This window comes from Bison bison, unplaced genomic scaffold, assembly GCF_000754665.1.
Source record: "Bison bison bison isolate TAMUID 2011002044 unplaced genomic scaffold, Bison_UMD1.0 scf7180017864282, whole genome shotgun sequence".
Lineage (NCBI taxonomy): Eukaryota > Metazoa > Chordata > Mammalia > Artiodactyla > Bovidae > Bison > Bison bison.
Genome location: NW_011494854.1, coordinates 1385799 through 1409656, shown reverse-complemented (window position 1 = coordinate 1409656; position 23858 = coordinate 1385799). Strand labels below are relative to the sequence as shown.

At 39.7% G+C, this 23858-nt stretch overlaps 1 protein-coding gene across 1 annotated transcript in view; it reads right to left on the bottom strand.

Annotated features, from left to right (window-relative positions):
* MYO3B (myosin IIIB) overlaps positions 1-23858 on the bottom strand; it is a gene marked incomplete at its 3' end in the record, with an annotated part of 319055 nt that overhangs the window by 84911 nt on the left and 210286 nt on the right. The window contains exon 9 of the mRNA XM_010849415.1: positions 6259-6414. Coding sequence (XP_010847717.1) covers positions 6259-6414 — 156 coding nt within the window. The remainder of the gene's footprint in view (positions 1-6258; positions 6415-23858) is intronic.

The window sequence follows — 23858 nt, the reverse complement described above, 5'->3', positions numbered from 1 at the left end:
GCTCCAAAATCACTGCAGATGGTGACTGCAGCCTTGAAATTAAAAGATGCTTGCTCTTTGGAAGAAAAGTTATGACCAACCTAGACCGCTTATTAAAAAGCAGAGACATTACTTTGCCAACAAAGGTCTGTTTAGTCAAAGCTATGGTTTTTCCAATGGTCATGTATGGATATGAGAGTTGGACTATAAAGAAAGCTGAGTGCTGAAGAACTGATGCTTTTGAACTGCTTTTTGAACTGTTGGAGAAGACTCTTGAGAGTCCCTTGGACAGCAAAGAAATCCAACCAGTCTGTCCTAAGGAAATCAGTCCTGAATATTAATTGGAAGGACCAATGCTGAAGCTAAAACTCCAATACTTTGGCCACTTGACGCATAGAACTGACTCATTTGAAAAGACCCTGATGCTGGGAAAGATTGAAGGCAGGAGGAGAAGGGGATGACAGAGGATGAGATGGTTGGATGGCATCACCGACTCAATGGACATGAGTTTGAGTAAACTCCAGGAGTTGGTGATGGTCAGGGAGGCCTGGCGTGCTGCAGTCCATGGGGTTGCAAAGAGTCAGACATGACTGAGTGGCCAAACTGAACCAATCACTTTGTTAATTCTTTTCACATTGTGATTTCAAGAGTCTTCTTTGTTGATTCTTTAAAAATTTTTATTTCTCCTCTACTAAAGCTGTCCACAATTGTGCTGTGACTAGTTCCCAGTAATCTCTCAAAGGTTCCTGAGAACTCAGTTCTACAATCTCTTTTCTCACCATCCTTTCACTGCATCTGCTCTTTGTCTTCACTGTAACCGCCAGTCCCCTGACCCAGACGCATGTTCAAAGTCAATAAACCACTCTGGCTTCACTTTTCTTCCACACTCCCAAAAGGCCTCGGGGATACACTCCTACTCAGATTCTTTTGCCCCCATGTCCACCCATAATGTCCATCCAACCCAGTCTCCAACCTGAAGACCACAGTATCTTCTTTGTCTCCTCCGGCTCCTGTGGCTAAGAATTGAGAGAGATGATAGATGGAAAAGGTGACAGTGTTAATGGTACAATTTTACGGAGGTTCTAATGCCAAATAGTCTCCTGAATGTTCTGCATGCATTATCTTAGACACTGATTAATTCCACTAAAATACATTGCTATTTGATGAAGTTCCACCTGGGTTTTCTGTGCTACTGAGTAATAGTTACATCCATCTTTAATAAACTCTTTATCATATTTGTCATATTGGCTATTTCAAAGATTTAACACTTCCCTGGAGTCCACAGCCCATTCCCAACTTTGAGACCACTTTGCTTACTTTTTTGGAAAGCTAAAGGCCATACAACATCAATGTCCTCATAGCATCTCCTCTTCCCCCTGCCCTTCATATTTTCTGGGTATCACAACCTTTCTGTGTCTTTCCCAACCTAGATGTGTTTTCTAAGGTCAGTCTTTCTCTTAGATGCTTAATTCTCCTCCCTTGTGCTTCCTCTGTTACCTTCTCTGTTTTCAGTGCCTCCTTCCTTAGACGATCCTTCCCTCACCTATCCAAGTTCTTCCCCATTCTGCCTTCTGCCTTCTCTGCCTTCTGCTCCACAGCCCCCTGAAAATACCAACTTTTCTCTCCTCTCGGGAAAGTACTAAAGTGGATAGAACATTCCCTGCCTTTGCAGGAACAGTAAAACATGTCCATCCTATAGGCTATAGTTCTCATTTCTCTACATTAACTCTCAAAACTAAACAAGTCTGTGCCGCTGAGGGGCCCAGTACTGTCTGGACTATTGAAGAACACTTCTTTGGGCAGAAAGCTAGAACCTTTGTGTGAATCTGTAAGTACACAGCATAGCATGGGCTGTGTAGGGCATCTGATAGGATATGAAGAGGAAGCAAAGCCTTTTCACTGGTCTTTGTTTCTCAGTGTCTTGCAGTTTCTATTTGATTGAAGTCTGAAGCAGGGTAAGGAGCCCAATTCAGGCAGACACTGTAACACTTCTCTCTTCCCTAATCTCTCTCCAATTCACCACTAAGTCCTGATGATACTATCATCATACTATAAGGTTGGGGCAAAATTAATTGCGGCTTTGCATTGCTGAAGTTTGCCATTTTATATTCAAATACATTCTTAAAGAAATGTGGTTAGGTTATACATCATTTAAACGCATATTTCTTACTTTTTTTTTTTCTTTGCTAATGACATTACTTGCTATCTATATTTATTTTAGACTGGGGAAATGATGTTAGACAAAAAGAAAATTCAAGTGATTTTCTTATTCAAGTTCAAAATGGGTCGTAAAGCAGCAAAGACAACTTGCAACATCAACAATGCATTTAGCCCAGGAACTGTTGATGAACATATACTGCAGTGGTGGGTTAAGAAGTTTTGCAAAGGAGACGAGAGCCTTGAAGATGAGGAGCGCAGTGGTCAGCCACAGGAAGTTCGCAATGACCAACTGAGAGCAATCATCAAAGCTAATCCTCTTACAGCTACGTGAGAAGTTGCTGAAGAACTTCAACATCGACCACTGTATGGTCATTGTGCATTTGAAGCAAATTGGAAAGGTGAGAAAGCTTGACAAGTGGGTGCCTCATGAGCTGACCAGGAATCAAAAAAATCATCATTTTGAAGTGTCGTCTTCACTTATTCTACACAACATCAACAAACCATTTCTCTATTGGATTGTGATATGTGACAGAAAGAGGATTTCATGATGACCAGCTTAGTGACAGGACTGAGAAGAAGCTCCAAAGTACTTCCCAAAGCTAAACTTTTACCCCCAAAAAAAGGTCATGGTCACTGTTTGGTGGTCTGCTGCTGGTCTGATCCCCTACAGCTTCCTGAATCCTGACAAAACCATTACATCTGAGAAGTATACTCAGCAAATCAAGGAGATGCACTGAAAACTGCAATGCCTGCAGCCGGCACTGGTCACCAGAACGAGGCCAATTCTGCACAACATCTGACTACACATCGCACAACCAATGCTTCGCAAGTTGAATAAATTGGGCTACGAAGTTTTTCATCATCCACCATTTCACCTGACCTCTCACCAACCCACTACCACTTCTTTAAGCATCTGGACAACTTTTTTTGCAGGGAAAATGCTTCTACAACCATCAGGACTCAGAAAATAGCTTTCTAAGAGTTCATCAAATCCCAAAGCAGATTTTTATGCTCCAGGAATATAAAACTTATTTTTCATTGGCAAAAGTGTGTTGACTATAATGGTTCCTGTTTTGATTAATAAAGATGTGTTTGAGTCTAGTTATAATGATTTAAAATTCATGGTCCAAAATTTCAATTATGTTTGCACCAAACTAATATCTTCTGTTATTTACAGTTGCCACAATCTGCTCTCATTTGCCCTCCTAATTCCAACTCTGTCCAACTCCATTCCATCACTGCCATCAGAATGGTCTTCCTCAAGCACATCCCTTCTTGAAATCCTTCTGCTGCTCCCCAGTGCCTAAGAACACATCCAGGCTCCTTAGCCCATCTTGCCCTGGCCCCTGTCTCCTTGCACCCCCTTCCCCCAAGTTCCAGCAATACCAACCAACTGTTCACCAAATCCCGTAAGCTCTCTTCAGCCTCTGTGTCTTTGCCCTCTGCTCATCCTTCTCCTCCATGTGGAATAACTGTGTTCTGTTTGTTCTTCAGGATGGTTCAAGGATCACCTTCCCAACAGTTTCTAGGTTGTTCCTTTCCCAAGTACTCTGGGAAGTACCCCAGGAAACCTTCTATCCAGGTACTTTTCATGCTGAGCTGTTCTCATCTGATTCTTGTCTATTTCACACACTGGACTATTAGTTCTTTATCAGGAACTGTATCTGATTTCCCTTGTAGTTCCTCTGTTTGGCAGAGGGCTTGACACATATACACACATAAATGTCTCTGGAATGAATAAATTAGATTTTAAATAAGAGACAGAAATTTGTATTTGTAACATTTAATATCTCTGTACTGTTTATTCTCATGATGTGGTTTGGTAAGTAAATAGAGATGAATTTCCACAGATTAAGGCCAAAAGAAATGGAGGACTCTGAATTAAACAAATCTCAAATGTATTCAACTACAACTACTGCTAACAATGACTGAGTTATCAACTATCATCGTTATCAGAGTTATTTAACTCCGTTATCAACATTAACTATTTTTTAATGTATTGACTCAACTCTCAAAATAATCTCCATTTCACAGATAAAGAAATTTTGGAACAGAAAGATTTAATAACTTGTCTGTAAGTGGTTGAGCTGGGATTCAAACCTGGCAGAGTCAGGTTTTTTTTTAAACCACTGCATTGTACCACCTGCTGTGTGACCAAAACTGTGCAGAAAAAAAAGTAAATTGGGTATTTGCCTCACTCATCTATGCACTTACCCCACTTATTCTTTGCTTTTTCCACCTTAACTTGGAAACTCACAACTTTAAATACATTGAATTAACAGCATCAAACATTATCTAAGAATTTTTCTGGACTTAACAAACACCTATGTAGCCAGCTCCCTGCCGTTTGCTAAGAGGAAGTAATAATATAGGCTAGGTCCTAAGATGTGTCAATTACATGCATTATGTTTCCTTTAGAATTAGTTTTACTTTCTCCTAAAGAAGTGCCTGCTTAAAGTTTTGACACCTATTTGTGAGGTTGTATTTTTTTAGTGACTTTTTCAAAGAAACATATACTTCTGAGTGAAACTTTAGATTACAAAGACCCTGAGAGAAGGGTCTTTGACCCTATGAGGCCTTTGACATCAAAAGAATTAACACACATAAAGAGAAATTAGAGGGGGAGGGGAGAGAGCCTGGAGCCCTGGCTTTCTATGGCAAATGAAAAAAAATTTTTAAAAAGAGGACACACATCTGGACATGCAAAATCAGACAAAAGTACAAAGCTGAATCATTTTGCAACTAAGTTTCAGAAACTGCTCTGGAGCAAATCAGAAGAAACAAGAAGACACATGACTCAATGTAAAGTATTTAAATGCGGGGTTTGTTTCTCCCTTGGTTTGTACTTTATTTTCATCTTCATTTCTCATGGCGGTTTTGCGCGCGCGCGTGTGTGTGTGTGTGTGTGTGTAAAGGTGAGTGGTAGAGGAGTGGTGGCTGGCATAGGAACAAAAGCAGAAGAAGAAAAGAAGATTTCAGTTCCCCGAGGCTTAAACACAAATTCTACTGCTTCAAAAGGTACCAAGTGACAAGAATTTCTCTACACTGTAGGCAAGCCATAGAAACAGAAATTGCAGTGGAAAAAGGAAAAGAGTAGGAAAAAATTTGTTTTGAGCTATCAAAAAGGGAACCTGGTGGTGGTGGGGAAAAAATCAGCAAGATATAGTCACCTTGAAACTATGCCTCTAGCTTCCAGAGTTCTGATGCTTTTTGATTTGTAAACAGTTTTCTGCAGAATACATGAATATTTCCAGAACTTGTGACTTGTGATATTTTAGTTTCTTCACCTACAGTCCTGTGAATGTTCTTTTAATAATAATGGATTAGAGCTTATCTGCATCCTGGCTAGTTTTATAAAACCAAGTAATTGCTGAGCTGGGGAAGTAGCTTTATTTGCATTTAATTTTTTAAAAGAGAAATTCTGCCACCCTCTGGACAGAAACCAAACATCTATTTCTTAGAGACTACCACAGAATACTGTCTTAAGGAACTGCCTTTAAAAATAAACATTTTTTTAAAAAATCTACGCTACAAAAGTAGAGGAGGGAGGAATCACAGTTACTTTAGATAGCATAGACAATATCTGGAGGAAAAACTCAAATAAAAATACTAAATTGCTCCTAAGGAATTTTTAACAAAAGGAAATGGGCTCAAAGCACTTTAGAGAAAAAATCTTCAGTGTTGAACTCATAATCTTTCCAAAACCACTTTATAGCCTACACTTCTGCTTTCCAGCCTGCAACAGCCAAGTAAAGATTTCTCACACAATCTCAGCCATGGCTGGTTTCACCCAGTTTTCATTATTGGTGGAATTTAAAAAAATCTACATTTATATTAAATATATATGTGTGTTGGGTTTTAACTAGAATACTAGGACAGAGTGAGATTTCAGCCACTCTGAGACAAATTAGCCATAACAGCACAAATAGGCAGCTAGTTTCTGAAGCTTTGCTGTTGTCATCTACTGCACATGGAGTACTTAATGTCATGTAAATGAACTCAGAAATGCAGGGATGTGATAATTACCAGTAATAATGCTGGGTAAATCAAAACACATGACATGCCATTTTTTATAAATAACCAGAGAGAGAGAAAGCAGAAAAATGCTGTGGACCATACCTGGTTTTAACAACAGGATTTAGATGCTTCTGGTCTTGGAGGACCTTAGCCAGCTGCTTCTGCAGAAACAAAAGCTTTCCGTGGACTCCTTTAATAAATGGGTGGTCGAGGAGATGCGTGACCGAAGGTCGCTTTTCAAAATCTTTAATGAGACACCTGTTCACAAAAATCAACAAACAGTCCAAGTATTATCTTAGACACCTGGCTTCTCTGTAAATATGGGAGAGAGGAGAAAAAGCTCATTTATAAAACCTGATCACTAACCTTACATAGCTGTTTATTCATAGGTAGCAGAACATAGAGAAAAATATTCTCTACTAGTCAAATTAATCAAAATATCAGAAATATATTTTGTATGCTTTAAATATGTATTGAAAACACAATCAATTTAATTTGAAATATTCAAAATACTGAAAAGATAGATTGGTCAGACTACAATTTCATTACAAAAAAATGTTTACAATGGAGTCAAGTTGATTAGTCTATCTACTTTATTTTAGAAGCATATAAAATTATACATTATCATTTAAATGAAATCCTAGTATATGAAATGTCCAGTATTTGGTGGTTGGGGAAATGCATTTCGGAGTTTGCAAGGACAGAAATGAATCATAAAGAAATCTTCACAGAGAAGATTCAATCCCTTGATTTCTAATATCTTCTGAAGAAGCAGAAAAACCTCAGAACAGGAAGTGACTACAATATAATTCAGATGAATTGGAATGGAATTATTCAAACAGGGAACAAAAAGTCCATTCAAAATGGTAAAAACTGGGTTGCATTTAAACTCCTCTGCGGTTAATTGGTTAAAACTGCATGGTTGTAACCACTTTCTGCTTCAGATTCAATGCCCTTTTCAAAGAAAACAATGATTCAGTACATTTTGCTGTGTGCTGTATGTTATTAAAGATGATTCTGACACAGGAAATTTCTAGTGAAATTGAATCTGATGAATACCCCTCCAATTACCATCGTATTTCCATTCTGAGTAGCTGCCCTTGACAGGAGAAAGAAATTTCAACATCCACACTTTTAAGTTATCAGTCCTTAGCTCACACTGGAGACTTAGGGTAAACAGTGGATGTCTTTCTGCCCACTCCATAAAATAAACGTTTTCAGTTTCCCCAATAGTGACATGCTAGCAACATGTGAAACACAACATACTTAAAATAATGAAATGCACTGACAAATGGTAAAATGTTCAGCCTCACCTTGAGCATCTTTTCAAAACATTTAAGAAGACACACTCCTCAACTGTTGGTTTTATTAAAAGGCCTTAATCTTTGTACTTCAAACCACTTTTGTATCCCTTGACTTCAGGTCCTGAAGTAAATTTCCCAGTTATTTGGTTTTAGACTTGATTCAGAGGATTTCCTATCTGTTGGTACTGGAGCTTTCAACTAGAAAAGCCAAAAGAACCCAGACTATCTCCATTCTGCTGCCTGCACAACTATAAATACCACCTCTGTCTTGCTATGGGAAGAAATCAATCATTTGACTTTTATAGGTCCAGGAGCCTTTTGTATTTATTATTTTTCTTATAAAATAAAAATCAGTGCCCAAGCCTGAAAAATACTCTGTTCATATTTTTAAATCAACAGTCTTCCTGGGATTCCACGTATATTCATTTATATATAATTATGTGACTACCAAAGGAAAATAAATGCTAATAATTCCCTAAGCACCTGGGAAGAAGGAATTTCTGGATAGTTTATATGGTCAGTAACACAGGTGTATGGCTTCATCATCTTGGCTTGAGGGATGGTGTATGAAAACTCCCAAAATAAGAACAGTCTGTGTTCTCTGAGAGTTCCTACTGAAGACGGACATGGTGGCTTCATACCACCACCCCTACCCAACCTGGATGGGAAACCAGACACTGCTGGGACCCCTAGCTAAGCCGGCCCAAGGATATTGTGAGGGTGCATTACATCTGTTTCCCATCACCAAACAGCCATACCTCCTGTACTCAAGTATATGCCCAAACATGGGGAATGCAATTCCTTAATAGATTTTCCCACCATATTAATTCATTTTGCTTTCTGAGCAACTCTCAACTGCTTGTTGACTAGCCAGTACTTAAATAGAAAACTCAAGGAGGCAAAAAGTGAGAGGCACACAATTAGTAGAAAATTTACAGCAGGCGAATGGAAAAATGAGCAGGAGCTGCTTCTGTCTTCTCCTTCGGATAGGTGCCTTGGAACAGTGTTCCAGGTACTCAAAGCTTCTTGGACAGGGCTTGAGACAGACCAGGAAATCCATATTCCACCCTTATGAAAATAGGTATCTACTGGATTCTGGAGATGCAATTAAAGGTGCTATAATATCTTTCAGAATTTTAGCATCCACTGGAAGAGCAAGGTTGCAAACAAGGTTACAAGATCCTTTGGCATTTTGGAGAGGATTTCTCTCTAGATCACAGGGGGAGTAAGAGGAATGAGGATAAATAATTTAGTGAGATAATCAGACAAGGGAGAAATTAACAAGTGGATCTGTGGTCTCTTGGGAGATTCAAAAAATATAAAGATGGTAGGCATTCTACACTTTGAGGGAAAGACCAAGAGGATCTATTTGTTAGTTCTCTCAGGAAGGCCCAAGTGGGCTGAATGTCATACCACTGGGTCAGCAAAACTGAAACTGAGTGTGTATGGGAAGAATGCTAAGCAGAGGTGCGACATTCCAACTGCATCGGAGGGTTTTTAGGAGAAGGACAGGAAGACCTTGAGGGTAGGGCCTTATTCTAAAACACTCTTGCATACTCTTTTCTCATGGGGAGCAAATAGCCAGGATGAAATGGACTTATTATTTTACTGATAAATAAAAGAAAGTTCTGTCTTAGGAACAGATATGGCTGGAAGTCAAACATTACTAGATATCAATCAGGTCATTGAAATCATATCATTTCATTTGTTCAGCAAACATTTATTACACAACCAGAATTAGTCAAAATAGATTAATTCATAAAAAAATGATGACCCTTTTCCTCGAAGATCTACAATGTGATTTTAAAGATGGAAGGACAAGAGGAACATAGAAAACAGGAGAAACCAGCGTTTGATTATTTAGAATGAAAAGGTCACAAAAAAGCATAGGGTTTTGGAGCTAAAGGACCAAGATTTTCTATTCTAACCCCTCTTTTACAAGGTAAGGAAGTTGAGGTCAAGTCCTGATAGTGATGAGACCAATTCCCTGGCTCCCACAAGAGAACCCCTCCTACTTTGCAGTGTGTTGTTAAAACGGCACAGGCACAATGTGCAGACCAATGCTAAGTTATGGCAGGTGGGGGGAGCAGTCGGGTAAGCCTAGTGGAGAGAATGAGAATTGAGCTGAATTTGGGGAGAAGTTTTGGAACTAAATTGAACTCAATTCAGGGAGAAGATATAGAAGACATTTCCAGTTTGGGAAACTGGATCAGCAATGCAAGAAGCCAGATTAGGCAAGCTGTGTAGCTAGGAACTCAGGAGGCCACCAGAATGTTGACATTCACCTCCTAAGCTGCCTTCTTCGAATATCTAAGAACAATTCTTTGCTTTAGTCCTTTTTCCAACTTTAACTTGGGAATATTCTTTATTGTTTAAGATGTTGCAATTTTGTGCCCCAAACCCATAACACTATGCTTGTCAGCTTATCATTCTGTCTTATTCTCCTTTCAGGCAGGGATTTAGTGGATTAATATAGAGTTGACAGTCAAGACCCATCAGAACTCCTGACAGCTTCCATGACCTTTTTTACAGCATGATTAAATCCTCTAATGATGTGGAGAACAAACATGGAGAACTAAGGAAGTTATAATATGCTTATTCATTTCAGGATTTCTTATTAAATCAGGAATTGCAAATTCCAGATGCAGAATATTTTCTCCCAGCCTGGGATTCAACAGTTTTTATAAGAACATGCATAAAACATTGACTTCTGTGTGGGAATATAGGGGCTGGCCAATGTGAGGTAAGTTGAGTGAAACACTAGACTCATGAGACATTCCACTGAAAAATGAAACTAGGCTTCTGGTCAAAAGGTTGGGAAACACTGGTGATTCCGTAAATCAAGTAAATCTGGAGTTTCACAGTGCATATGAGCATATTAAATGTTCTTAGAAGTATGGAGGTAAAGAAAATTCAATTTTGTTTAGGTTCATGTTTCCAAACTTACTCGGCCACAGATCCTTTTTTGTATCAATGGAACCAGGGCCCTGTAAATGACATCCTTGAAAGCTCCATTGTGAGAAATCAGTACCAAACTTTTGCAAATAACAGCTGAGTCTTCATCTCAGCTGATTGAGGGGAGACACTCAGAGCCCCTAATTTTCACCAGCATGTTTGAGATACATGTAGGCTGCATTTCTGCAGAAGACAGGGTCTTCTGGGGACCTGGGGAAATACATTCTCTAAAATAACTTCTTCCCAGAATCTTTGACTCTGGAAAAAAGAAATTGAACAAGGACTAGATTTAGAAAATATTGTTTTTCCCCCAAAATCATAAGTAATTTTTTCTTTCAGTTCCAGATGTTTTAAAACTCTTTTTTAAAAATCTGGACTTATGTGTGGTTATCTCTGTGCTAAGATACAAAACAAAAGAATAAAAAATTAAAACTACCACGAGATGTATTAGCTGGATTTACAAAGCCATGGAAGGTGGTTTAGAATATGATAGAAAAGTCTACCAGAAGAAAAAGGAAGCAAACTTCAGCCCTGAAAGAAATTAATCCATTACCTAATTTGAAATTCTAGTACCTTCCATCATGCATTCTTGGCTGAAGATTAATTCTCAGAATTCATTAGTGTCACCACATTAAACACAGGTTGTTGCAGCCATTTGCTGCAATCTCCCAGCCTGGCTTCTGCCAGAATCAGGGGGAAAATAAAGAGCCATTTCTTAACAAGAAACAAGGTCAGACTTCTGTGTCGGGCTCTGGAGCTGGCAGTGCTTGTGTTCCTTTTGCTCCCAAACGATCACACTGTTGAGATGCACCTGCCTGGCCGCTGTAAACTGGCATTTCATAACCAAAGAATCAGATGCCTTCAAGAGGGAGCTATTTATTAAGAGTTACTAATGGATGTTTACTGATAACTATGCTTGATAAAAGCAGCTAAAATGTCAAAAACTAAAAATACTGGTGAACTTGGAGAGGAAAGCAGGAGAGGGAGCAACTGTATTCTACATGTTGGGACAAAAGTAGAGGAAAACTTGAGATTCATGTCTCTTTTCATTTCTTTTTTAGTATGCTGTCTTTTATACTTTCTGCTGTTTTCTTGTGGGTTTGCTACTTAGTTTGTTAAGTGTTTCCGTTGTTACCGAGTAGCTGAACCTTCTTGATCTGAGCAAGCATTTCCCTGCCCCGTGATGCACTGCATCTGCAGTTTGTATCATTGGCAGACAGAAGCCTGAGTGAAAAAGAGGCCTCTGCATGAAAAGAAGAAATCCTCCAGAGGGTATACTAATTATAGGTTAAATATCAGAGCCCATGGTGCTGTCCTGGAAGGAAATTTCCATTTTGGAAGACAAGATTATGACAATCACAGGCATTTCCCCAATATGACTAATGCCTCAAAAGAAGGCAGGCTGAGAAACTTGACATTGTATATGTAGCAAAACCAAATCTCATTTGGTGAAAGACTTAGCTCCATTTCAGTTTTCATGTTCAGTCTGCAAATATTGCACATGGTAGTGAATTGAAATCATACACTAAGTTCACACATTGGGTAGGGAAGTAGGGTCCTAACCTGAAACAGAGAAGAGAGGACCAGAAGTCTGTTTCTCAGCGAGGCTGATCTAGGGTTATCAATCAGAGAAATCAGTCAGTATTTGCCAAAAAAAAAAAAAGCCCTCAGAAGGTAGGTTGGAGGGTTTTAAAACAGGAAGCTCTGTCCTTATTATGAGATGGGTAATGGGGTAATTTTGTTTAGGTTCATGTTTCCAAACTTACTCGGCCACAGATCCTCTTTTGTATCAATGGAACCAGGGCCCTGTAAATGACATCCTTGAAAGCTCCATTGTGAGAAATCAGTACCAAACTTTTGCAAATAACAGCTGAGTCTTCATCTCAGCTGATTGAGGGGAGACACTCAGAGCCCCTAATTTTGGCAAAGTAGGAGAGAAGTTGCAGAGTGGCAGGACCACAGGGCAGCTGGCATCTTGCCTGAGGTCACTAGGGTGAGAAGGCAGGAACAGAGTTAGAAAGATGAGTAAGTCAGCGCCACCTTTAGACAAAGTCATCAGCACCAAAGGTCCAGAGTAAGTTCAAGGGAACACAGGAAGGAAAGAGAAATGGAAGAACATGACATGTGCATCATGGCAGCTGGAGAGAGTCCTAAAGCAAAAGGAGGGTCCAGGATAGGAGGGTGGCCTGAGGGCAGAGAGCCACCATGTGTAACCTGGAATGACCCAGGATTGTGCCCTGCATGACACCTGTGAACACAACTACCTCTTCATGTTACCTTTATGTTTCTGATCCCAGAATCAATAGTAAATAGTTAGAAAAGTCCAGACGGACTCATTGTATTCTTAGGGAAGGTAATTGGTAACAGAAATTCTAGATCCTCAAGCATAGCTTGTCTGGCAGACAAGTTGAGGGCCACAGCCAGGAAGGACTGAGGGAAGAAGAATTTACTAGACCACAAAAGAATGAGTAAAAGTGCAAGAGGCAAAGTGAGGAGAAGAACCAAAAGGAACCAGGCCAGAGCAGAGGGACAAGACAAGATGGGGCTCAGGGGACACCGAAGCTGAGGAGAAGCCAAAGGAGAGGATGGCAGAGGTGCAGTCTTCTTACCATTGTTATCGCCACTCTTTCTTCTGTCTCAGTTGTGCTTTCCACATTGCAAAGACTGGGGATGAGCACACCCTCTAATGCTGTCACCAAAAAGGACCCCCGTGTCCATGTCTTAGAACTAAGGCTGTCTTAAGGACTGAAACCAGAGGGCCCAAGTCACCACCTTCTCACTCCTCTTTTTCTTTCTTTCTTTCTTCCTTGATTGGGAAAAGTACTGATACTTTGCAATTAAACAGCTATTTCTCCAGGTAACTCTGGCCATGTGGTTTAGTCAGGGTGCTGGAAAAAAATGAACCATTACTCCATCGCACAGCTCCAGCAAGTTTATTGGACAATTAATCCATATTCAGATCCCACCGTCTGGTTCAAAGGGTTGGGGAAGGGGTAGTCCCTGGAGATGGGAGTCCTCTGATGGCTCCATCTCTCAGGCCGTGGCTTCCCAAGGATCTGGGAGTTGGCTGTTGCTGCAAGTGCTGCTGAACTTCCCCTGCAGCAGCCAAGCCACTGCCTTTGGGACCTCTGTGAGGGGCTGAGGTTGGCCACAGGTCAGCCCTAGACTCAGCCGGGAAACCAGATGTGGGCCTTGGCTTCTGTGAAGAGGTCTTTGCTTCAGGTGGAAATTAAGGTAATGCTTAAAGCAGGTCAGGAAGATGAGGAACAAAGAGGGAAGTGATGGCTGAGCCCAGAAGGAAGTGTGGTTATGTAATTGTGGGTGAGTCAGAGCAAAAAGTTCATTTTAAAATGATATTAACCTTTAATTATTAATATAACTAGATTCATATAACATTTATTATTACATAGAAACTATTATTAATCTTAAAATATTTAAAATAGTCTGTTGATTTATTTAAATGACAGTATACTTAATCACTCTTACTCAAGCATGACACATGTACTCACTCATTTAAAAAAATTGGGGTGCCAATCATTGGAGCAGTAATATATAAAGGTTAAAATCAGGGGTTAGGATCAAACCTAACTACTTCATATAAGTACATGATGATACACAAGTTAATTTAATTCTCTGGGCCACAGTTTCTCCATCTGTAAAACTGTAATAAAGTCATTGTAGGGAGTGAATGAGATGATCAATGTTCAGTGCCTAGTACATAGTAAGCACTCAATAAATGCCAGCTCTGTGGGCCAGCCACTGTACTAGGTGGTGGGGATACAGTCAGTCGGTTCACTGGAGGAAGATAGCATGGCATATGCATGCATAAAATGGCATATCCAGTTCCAAGTAGGATGAGTGCTATAAAAAAGAAAGGTTAAAGTGCAACGGCTCCTTGAGTCAGATTTGAATAACACGTGCCCATTAATTACCTACTTTTTCTCAATGTGATTCCCACCATTCAGGATAAAATTACTATTTGATAGATGTCCTGATCAGAACTTTCAGAGTTCTGGGGGAACAAAGAATTTTAGGCCCTGACAATTCAGCAAAAGCAAAGAACTTTGGCATTTTCAAGTTCAAGCCTTTGGGCACTCCTATTTTTGAATGTCTGGCTAATTTCTTTGATTCAAAAATCAATTTCCATTTTGACAAACCGTTATGGTCTGCTTCTTAGTCCAAGTTTAAGTGCCAGGGAATATATGAATTCTAATCTTTCCCTTGATCCTACTTGCCATGTTGACTGGAATTAAATCCATAATTCTTATTTGTATGCATTTTTTCCTAGGAAGGGGAGGCAATGGACAGTACCCAGCCATTCCCTATGAGAAAAGAATAACCAGTTTCACAGTACATGACCATTACAGGTAGGACTACTCCAGGACTGGAGTGGGGAGGCTAGGAGAGTGCAGAATAAATAGAAGATATATGCCTCCCCCCAAAATTTATTTTCTGGGATAACTCCAAACTTACACATATGAAACATTTAGAGATCCAAGTGGGATTAAATTCATTGATTCATTCAAACACTTACTAGGTATTTACTGTGAATGGCACTGCACCAAGTATTTCGAAGAAAAGATCCCTGGAGTGAGATGTCAACTTTTACGGAACTTAAAAACAAGCAATAGGATATAGACATCAATAACAAGAATTCAAGGCTAAAAAGTGTAACCACTAGAGTGGTTCAAATGAAGTAAACAATTCTAGTTAGGTAAACAGTGTTTCACTGGAGAAGTGGTATTTAGGTCTTAAATTAGGAAAGCAATATTGACCGGAAATACAAGAGAGGAGCATTCTAGTACAGAACACAGTAGGAATGGAAGCCCATCCGCTCATATGGGGAACAGAGTAGAATAGGATAATACAATTGTAATATAGATGGGGTGAGACCAGGAACATCTTATGCAGATCCTAGAAGATCATACCATTGAGCTTGAGTTTTCTTTCTTAGTCACATTGAAGTGGCTTTTTTGAACAGCAAGATAACACAATTACTTTAAAAAACAAACTGGAACTATACTAGAAAGTAAATTAGAGGGAGGGAAGTAGGCAGGGAAGGGATCCATTTAGGAAACATACAGTCTGAATTAAAGAAATGAGAAGGGAAAAATGATGACTGTAGCTGTGGAACTTGAAGGCAAGTCAAGAGTATGGAAAGAAAAAACAAAGAACCATCAATGGAATCTTAGACCAAGTTAAATCTAAGGACAGACCTGTAGCTAAATCTTTGTGAACATAACAATCTACTTTTTACCTTCACTATCCAATTACAATCTCTCTTGATGAAAACCAAAGATCTTAAGTTACCAATTCAATGGTCTCTCCCCATTCTATTCTCTATTCACTGATGATCACCACTGACTTGCTCCTCCTTGAAATATTCTCTTTCCTTGCCTGCAATGATGCCACATTTTTTAGTTATTCTCTTACTTCTCCCTGACCACTTTTGCTCATTTATTTTCACTACCAGGTGGAATAAAATGACAAGGTAGAGGAGAGAGGGTCTAGAAAGACAAGCCCAAAATGAGGAAGAATGGAAGTAGAATATCAGCCTTTATGCCCACAGGCTTGGAACTTGCTGCTAAACAAACTCTGGCTTTACCTGGTGGATAAAATGACCCAAATAGAGTATTTATTTGCATCCTATGGAGAAGGCCATTTCTACTCTCACAATTCCAAATTAGTCTACAGATTCCACTGCAAATAAGTGAATTTAACTACAGTGCACCTGTCTGGCACAAAGTGAAAATTAAAAGTGTAAGAAAAGCAGCAAATACTACTCCATAAAATTTACAGTTAATTGCTGCAAATGACTTTTATAATAGCCATAATGAGACATAATTTACATACCATAGAGTTCACTCATTTAAAGTATACAATTCAAATAGTTTTAGCATATTCACAGTTTTGTAACCACTAATAATCAATTTTTAGAACATTTTCATTGTCCCCAAAAGAAGCTCTATATCCTTTAGCAGTCACTCCCAATTTCCCTTCAACTCCTTAGTCCCAGGTGACTACTAACCTACTTCCTGTTTATATGGGTTGCCTAGTCTGGACATTTCATATAATATGTGTGGTCTTTTGTAACTGGCTTCATTCATTCAGCAAAATATTTTCAAAGTTCATCCATGTTGTAGCATGTATCAACACAATATTCCTTTTTATTTGATAAATAATGCTCCATATAAGGATATATCATAACTTGTCTATCCATTCATCATCTGAGGGACATTTGGGTTGCTTCTACTTTTTTACTACTATGAATAATGCTTCTATGAACATTTGGGTACAAGTTTTTATGTGGACATATGTTTTCATTCCTCCTAGGTGTGTATACCTAGGAGTGGAATTGCTGGGTCATATGATAACTTACTTTGCCAACAAAGGTCCATCTAGTCAAGGCTATGGTTTTTCCAGTGGTCATGTATGGATGTGAGAGTTGGACTATAAAGAAAGCTGAGCCCTGAAGATTGATGCTTTTGAACTGTGGTGTTGGAGAAGACTCTTGAGAGTCTCTTGGACTGCAAAGAGATCCAACCAGTCCATTTTAAAGGAGATCAGTCCTGAGTGTTCACTGGAAGGACTGATGCTAAAGCTGAAACTCCAATACTTTGGCCACCTCATATAAAGATTTGACTCATTGGAAAAGACTCTGATGCTGGGAGGGATTGGGGGCAGGAGGAGAAGGGGACGACAGAGGATGAGATGGCATCACTGCCTCAATGGACATGAGTTTGAGTGAACTCTGGGAGTTGGTGATGGACAGGGAGGCCTGGTGTGCTGCAATTCATGGGGTCGCAAAGAGTCGGACACGACTGAGTGACTGAACTGAACTGAAATGATGATAACTTTATGTTTAAGCTTCTGAGGAACACAAGACTATTTTCCAAAGGGACTGCATCATTTTAAATTCCCACAATCAGATACAATTTATTTTGAATATTTCATCTTGCTCTAGAAATAATTTAAGGCATCTCACAACAGCATGTGTTTAAATAAATAAAGGTACTTGCAATAAGGCAAGATAAAAATAATTAAAAGCAGAAGAGAAAAACAAAACAAAGGGGAAATTAGGGAATGAAAATAGGAATTAGAATACCAAATAAACTACTTTGTTAGAGGTGGCCACAGATTTGGTTCCAGGCTCTCAAGCAGTCAGTGTGAATGGGAAATGCAGTCTGTTCTCTATTCTTAAAATCCACTATATAAAAACAGACCAGCTGCTTGAAGAAGGATGATGAAGATGATGTTGCTGTTGACTGGTAAGGAGACTAGAGATTTACAACTTTACTGGGTTTTCACAGAAATGACTTCATATAACATAATGAATATTATTTCCCTTTAGTAAACATGGCCATGGGTTTCATAGGGCTGTTTCATATATCAATAACATGTTTAATCCCAACTGATATCTTGTATCAAAGAACCATCAAGTAAAAACATTCTCCCTGGGTGGCCAAGGAAACACAGAGTTCTCTGATCTTAATCTAGGCTTTATATCTACTAGCAACTAGGTGAATTTTTGTACAGTTAAGTCCCTTGATTCAGCACATGCTGAACGCAGCATCCAGATGCTGACATCCATCAAGGAAAAGAAAGGCAAGGTGCCAAGCTACCATGTGCTGTTCATTGCAAAGAATGGAAAGAAGATGGCTTAAAAAGTTTAGCCTATGAATCAAAAGCAACTCAAAAGTCAGGAGGGGAGATTGGGAGAGGTGGGAAAAGGATCGGAACATCACATCAGTTCAGTTCAATTGCTCAGTCGTGTTTGACTCTTCGCGAGCCCAGGAACTGCAGCACGCCAGGCTTCCCTGTCCATCACCAACTCCCAGAGCTTGCTCAAACTCATGTCCATTGAGTCAGTGACGCCATCCAACCATCTCATCCTCTGTCATCCTTTTCTCTTCCTGCCTTCAATCTTTGGCAGCATCAGGGTCTTTTCCAATGAATCAGCTCTTTGCATCAAGTGGCCAAAGGATTGGAGTTTCAGCTTCAGCATCAGTCCTTCCAAAGAATATTCAGGACTGTTTTCCTTTAGTATTGGTTGGTTTGATCTCCTTGCAGTCCAAGAGACTCTCAAGAGTCTTTTCCAACACCACAGTTCAAAATCATCAATTCTTCGGCACTCAGCTTTCTTTTAGTCCAACTCTCACATCCATACATGACTACTGGAAAAACCATAGTTTTGACTCTAAGGACCTTTGTAGGCAAAGTAATGTCTCTGCTTTTTAGTATACTGTCTAGGTAAGTCATAGCTTTTCTTCCAAGGAAGAAGCGTCTTTTAATTTCAAGACTGCAGTCACCATCTGCAATCATTTTGGAGCTCAAGAAAATAGTCTCTCACTGTTTCCATTGTTTCCCCATCTATTTGTCATGAAGAGATGGGACCAGATGCCATGATCTTAGTTTTCTGAATGTTGAGCTTTAAGCCAGCTTTTTCACTCTCCTCTTTCACTTTCATCAAGAGGCTCTTTCATTCCTCTTTGCTTTCTGCCATAAGGGTGGTGTCATCTGCATATCTGAGGTTTTGATATTTCTCCTGGCAATCTTGATTCCAGCTTGTGCTTCATCCAGGCTAGCATTTCGCATGATGTACTCTGCATAAGTTAAATCAGCAGGGTGACAATATACAGCCTTGGCGTACTCCTTTCCCACTTTGGAGCCAGTTTGTTGTTCCATGTCCGGTTCTAACTGTTGCTTCTTTACCTGCATACAGATTTCTCAGGAAGCAGGTAAGGTATTCCCATCTCTTTAAGAATTTTCCACAGTTTGCTGTGATCCACACAGTCAAAGGCTTTATTTCATAAGTGACATGAAAACAATAGGAAAGTCACATTTGCCTCTTAAATGATGGCAATAATGATTCCAACTAAAATTTCAGGCCATAGTATATAGTGGAAGTGGGAGGAGGATTAGATTAAGAAGAAAGATAATGGCCTAGTTCAGTGGTCTCGCTGGCATTGTGTCTACCCATATTTAGTGCCCTTTCTTTTACATGGTAAAATTTTGGTAATTTGGTTCTTTTGGTAAATATTTAAACTGACTAAATACTTCTCTGGCTGATTGCCAATTGTATGAATATTATTGATGATATTCAGTCAATTTGGGGGAAAAAAGCTAAATCAGGTTTTCATTAACAACCTAAAGTGAAAGTGAAAGTTGCGCAGTCGTGTCCGACTTTTTGCAACCCCCATGGAATTCTCCAAGCCAGAATACTGGAGTGGGTAGCTTTTCACTTCTCCAGGGGATGTTCCCAACCCAGGGATTGAACCCAGGTCTCCCTCATTGCAGGCGGATTCTTTACCAGCTGAGCCACAAGGGCAAGCCCAACCTAATTGCTACTGAAAAATCTGGAGAAAATACTGTCAGATAAAAAGTAGTTGTATGAGATTTCCCTGGCAGTCCAATGGTTAAGACCTCTGTGCTTGCACTGCAGGGGGCAGGGCTGATCCCTGGCTGGGGAACCACAATCCCACATGCCTTGCAGCAAGGCCAAAAAAAAAAAAGTAGTTGTAAATGTCACGCAAATGAGGATTTTGCACAGCTACTGGCTGCCTGGGTTCCTGTTTGTGAGGATACAAACAACTAGCAACCCTGTCTTCTGCCATCCCTCTGCCCAGCTTCTGACAAAAAAGAACCTTCCAAGGCGATGAACTACAAAGCCAAAGAGATGGCTCCTTTTGCTTTTGGGAGAGACAGTTCTTCCTGAGGAAGTGGTCACCCAAGGAAGCCAGTTAGTGTTGTGCCTCTGTGTTTAGACCAAAAAATGAACACCAGGGAGGCCAGTACAGAGTCTTGTTCAAGCACTAAATTTTTGTATGATAAAATAGTTTTCTTTTTTAGGCAAGCGAAATCAACTGTCAAGGAGAGCCTGGGGAGTCCTTAAGGCCCCTGCGTTAACATGAAGGAGCAGAACAGCTCCATCTATTACATCAAAGCCTCATCAGAGACCCTAATCCTTTCTGAAAGGAACTCTCAGGCAGCCAAGCCTTTAATTTGATGCATAATGGGCCCTCTAATTAACCCTTGCAAAGCAAAGCATAGACACACAGACACTGCAGGGAACAAATGTTCTTGGGGGTTGATAAAGAAAGTGGGGGTGGGTAGTGTGGATAGCTTCTGCTCCCACTGTTAGTGATCTAAGTCCATGCATATGTTTCTAAATGGTTAGCTTTCTGTTTTCCTTTTTAATTTTCCTTCTTCTCTCTACAGGGAATGTGTCACTTGCCTGCTCTGTACTGGTGTGTCCTGAGCTTCAAGCCACTCTAACTCAGTGACAGGCATAGACAGGTGATGCAGAAGGACTGTGTCGCTAAATATATTCATAGCAGCAAATCAGTGACATGATAGGCTATTTCAGGCCATTTACTCACCCACCCTGCTCTAGGACAAACTACTTGTGCTCAAAAAAGAAAAAAAAAAAGTAAAAAGAGTAGGAACATATGCCTGAGGGGAAGAGAGAAGGAAGAGAGAGTAACAGCTCTAGTATTTCTCTGATGTGTTCTAATTCAACAGAAGATGTCTAGATTTAAAACGCCGTTGATCCTCCTCGTGGAATCCTATTACTGGATGGAGACAACTGTATACTATGTTGCCAAGGACAGGTAACAGGTTAGATGGGTCATGGGTTTCACACTAGTGTGCATTAATAAATCACATACATATTAGACTTCCGGCTCATTTTATCAGATAATGAAATGAATGATTGAATGTATGACACAGTGGTCAATTATCATGTGGATGATATAAATTCTATTGTGCTGAAGACATTTATCTGTGAATCGATCTGGCTTTTCCAGCAAGGATCATAAATTACTAGCCTTCCATAACCATATGATAAATACTCTAATAACAGAATGCCACCAACTCCTGGTTTCCCAATAAATTTCTACATGGTTTCGGTTAGAGAAGTAATGCAGAGAATCTGGGTTTTCTAAATCTTTATTCTGTTGTCAAAATTATATATAGTATGAAGACCATGGAGAAAAGCCTGTCTTTCCCAAACAAACAGCAGTACGCTAAAGTCAGCAAGCGCAAGCTCCCTACGTATTACTGTTGTATTTTCAAGGATTTTGTGAACTGACTGATGTTATATTGGTATCTTGAAATTGGTCATGGTAGGAGTCCTTTTTACCATGGAAATCAGTAAAATCAATGAATACAAATCAACCCCTACCCCCACTCACTCAGTTGTTAAGTATCACTTCTTGTGGGCTAGAGATCCTGGGGAAAGCTATCTGATAATTCAACAGCACAATTCAATAATTTACATAGGTAGAAATCTCTTTTTAGCACCTTTTCCCTCTAATTCTTTTTTTCTCATTTCCTGTCCTGTTGAATTAATAAAATTTTCTATAAACCTCTTTTTTCCTTCTGTTGATTTAGAAACTAGACAACTTTATTAACATTATTGCGCATGTTTAACATATTTGCTTAACTATAAATTTTCCAGTAGTTTTATCCTCACTTTGAGCACAAGAACCTATGCATGCCATAACCATGCTTTAAACACTGCCTGCCAGTTTTGTGACTGTTTAGTTTTTACATGTTTTAGCCCAAATAGTTCTCCTTCTTAGAGTTAATAGTTACTTATATCACTCCTTCAGATTGTTCCATGAAGTCAACTTCATTTCAACTGAATTTGTTTCATTTGTTGTTTTGGTGGGTTGTCTTCTTAGCCTTAGGTTTCTTTACATGTTTTGAAATATCAGTTGGTAGGCTCACTTTGAGGAGGAGAAGGGTTTTGTTTTCCTTCTCATTTCCTCTGTGTCCACCCCCATAGACTAATAACTGTAGGGCTGTGTCTTTTCTGGGTTTCTAGCCCCAGTCTACATTGCAGAATGGCATTTTGTGCTCCTGTTCCGTGATTGCATTAGGTACACAGAAGAGCCCATCCCTGTGGCAGCAGAAGATATAGATCCAGCTGCCTACATATCCTTCTACCTCCTTGAGTCAGAAGCTGGCTAACAGCCATCATCCCAGGGAACAGTCAGCACCACCTCAGGTGATGGAGAACAACAAGGAAGAAACTGCCACAAAATACAGAATCATATGGCCCCTCCCCTGCCCCATTCTTTTCCCAGACTCTTTTTATCAGTCCTGGAGAACCATCCAAACACTGCTTCAAGCAGAAGTCCAAATGAATTGCTTGAAGCCCTCTTAGTCCCTTTATTCACAGGAACCAAACTCCCAGACACCACTACTTGCTTTTGATCCTAGGAGACTGTGACTTCAGCCCAGCAGAGCACTTCTTGGTTTTATCCATTCCAATCTGTCACAATATTTAGAGTCCTTCCTTTCCTCCCTACCACTATGTTTTTGGCCTTTTCTTTTTTCATGTGGCCTGTCATTGTTACCTGTTTGGAAAAGCACAAACTTGAAAAGCCCCCTTGACAGAAAATCTCTTGCATCTTAAGGCAAAAAATCCTTAAATATCAAAATTGAATAATTTCTTAACACTATCCTAAATTATCTTTTTAGTTACACCTATAGATAAGAAGAATGTATTAAGCTATTAACATATGTGGCCAAGATTAACATCTATCTGTGAGATGTGCCCCTGATTTTATTTTATGTGGAGGAAGCAAAGTTTAGGTCATAGGCCACAAACTCCCCCACTTCCATTTTCATCCATCACACGTTTGTATTCCCCTAAGCAGCCTTAGTGAGGCAATGTTTATATTAAAAGGAAAATTTCTGAATCTGTGGGACACAGTGAAAGCTATTCTAGTGGGAAGAGGGAAGTTTATAGCAAGACAGGCCTATTTCAATAAACAAGAAAAATCTTGAATAAAAAACCAAACCTACCATCTAATGGAATTAGAAAAAGAACAAGCAAAGACCAAAGTCAGCAGAAGGAAAGAATAATAAAGATCAGAGAGGAAATAAAGGGGGATTCTACCAAAAGGGCAAAGTTTCAAAGGGGAATTCTACCAAAAAAGAAAAAAAGAAGAGCTAATCCTATATGCAGATGATACCACCCTTATGGCAGAAAGTGAAGAGGAACTAAAAAGCCTCTTGATGAAAGTGAAAGTGGAGAGTGAAAAAGTTGGCTTAAAGCTCAACATTCAGAAAATGAAGATCATGGCATCTGGTCCCATCATTTCATGGGAAATAGATGGGGAAACAGTGGAAACAGTGTCAGACTTTATTCTTTGGGGCTCCAAAATCACTGCAGATGGTGACTGCAGCCATGAAATTAAAAGACGCTTACTCCTTGGAAGGAAAGTTATGACCAACCTAGATAGCATATTCAAAAGCAGAGACATTACTTTGCCAACAAAGGTTCGTCCAATCAAGGCTATGGTTTTTCCTGTGGTCATGTATGGATGTGAGAGTTGGACTGTGAAGAAGGCTGAGCGCCGAAGAATTGATGCTTTTGAACTGTGGTGTTGGAGAAGACTCTTGAGAGTCCCTTGGACTGCAAGGAGATCCAAC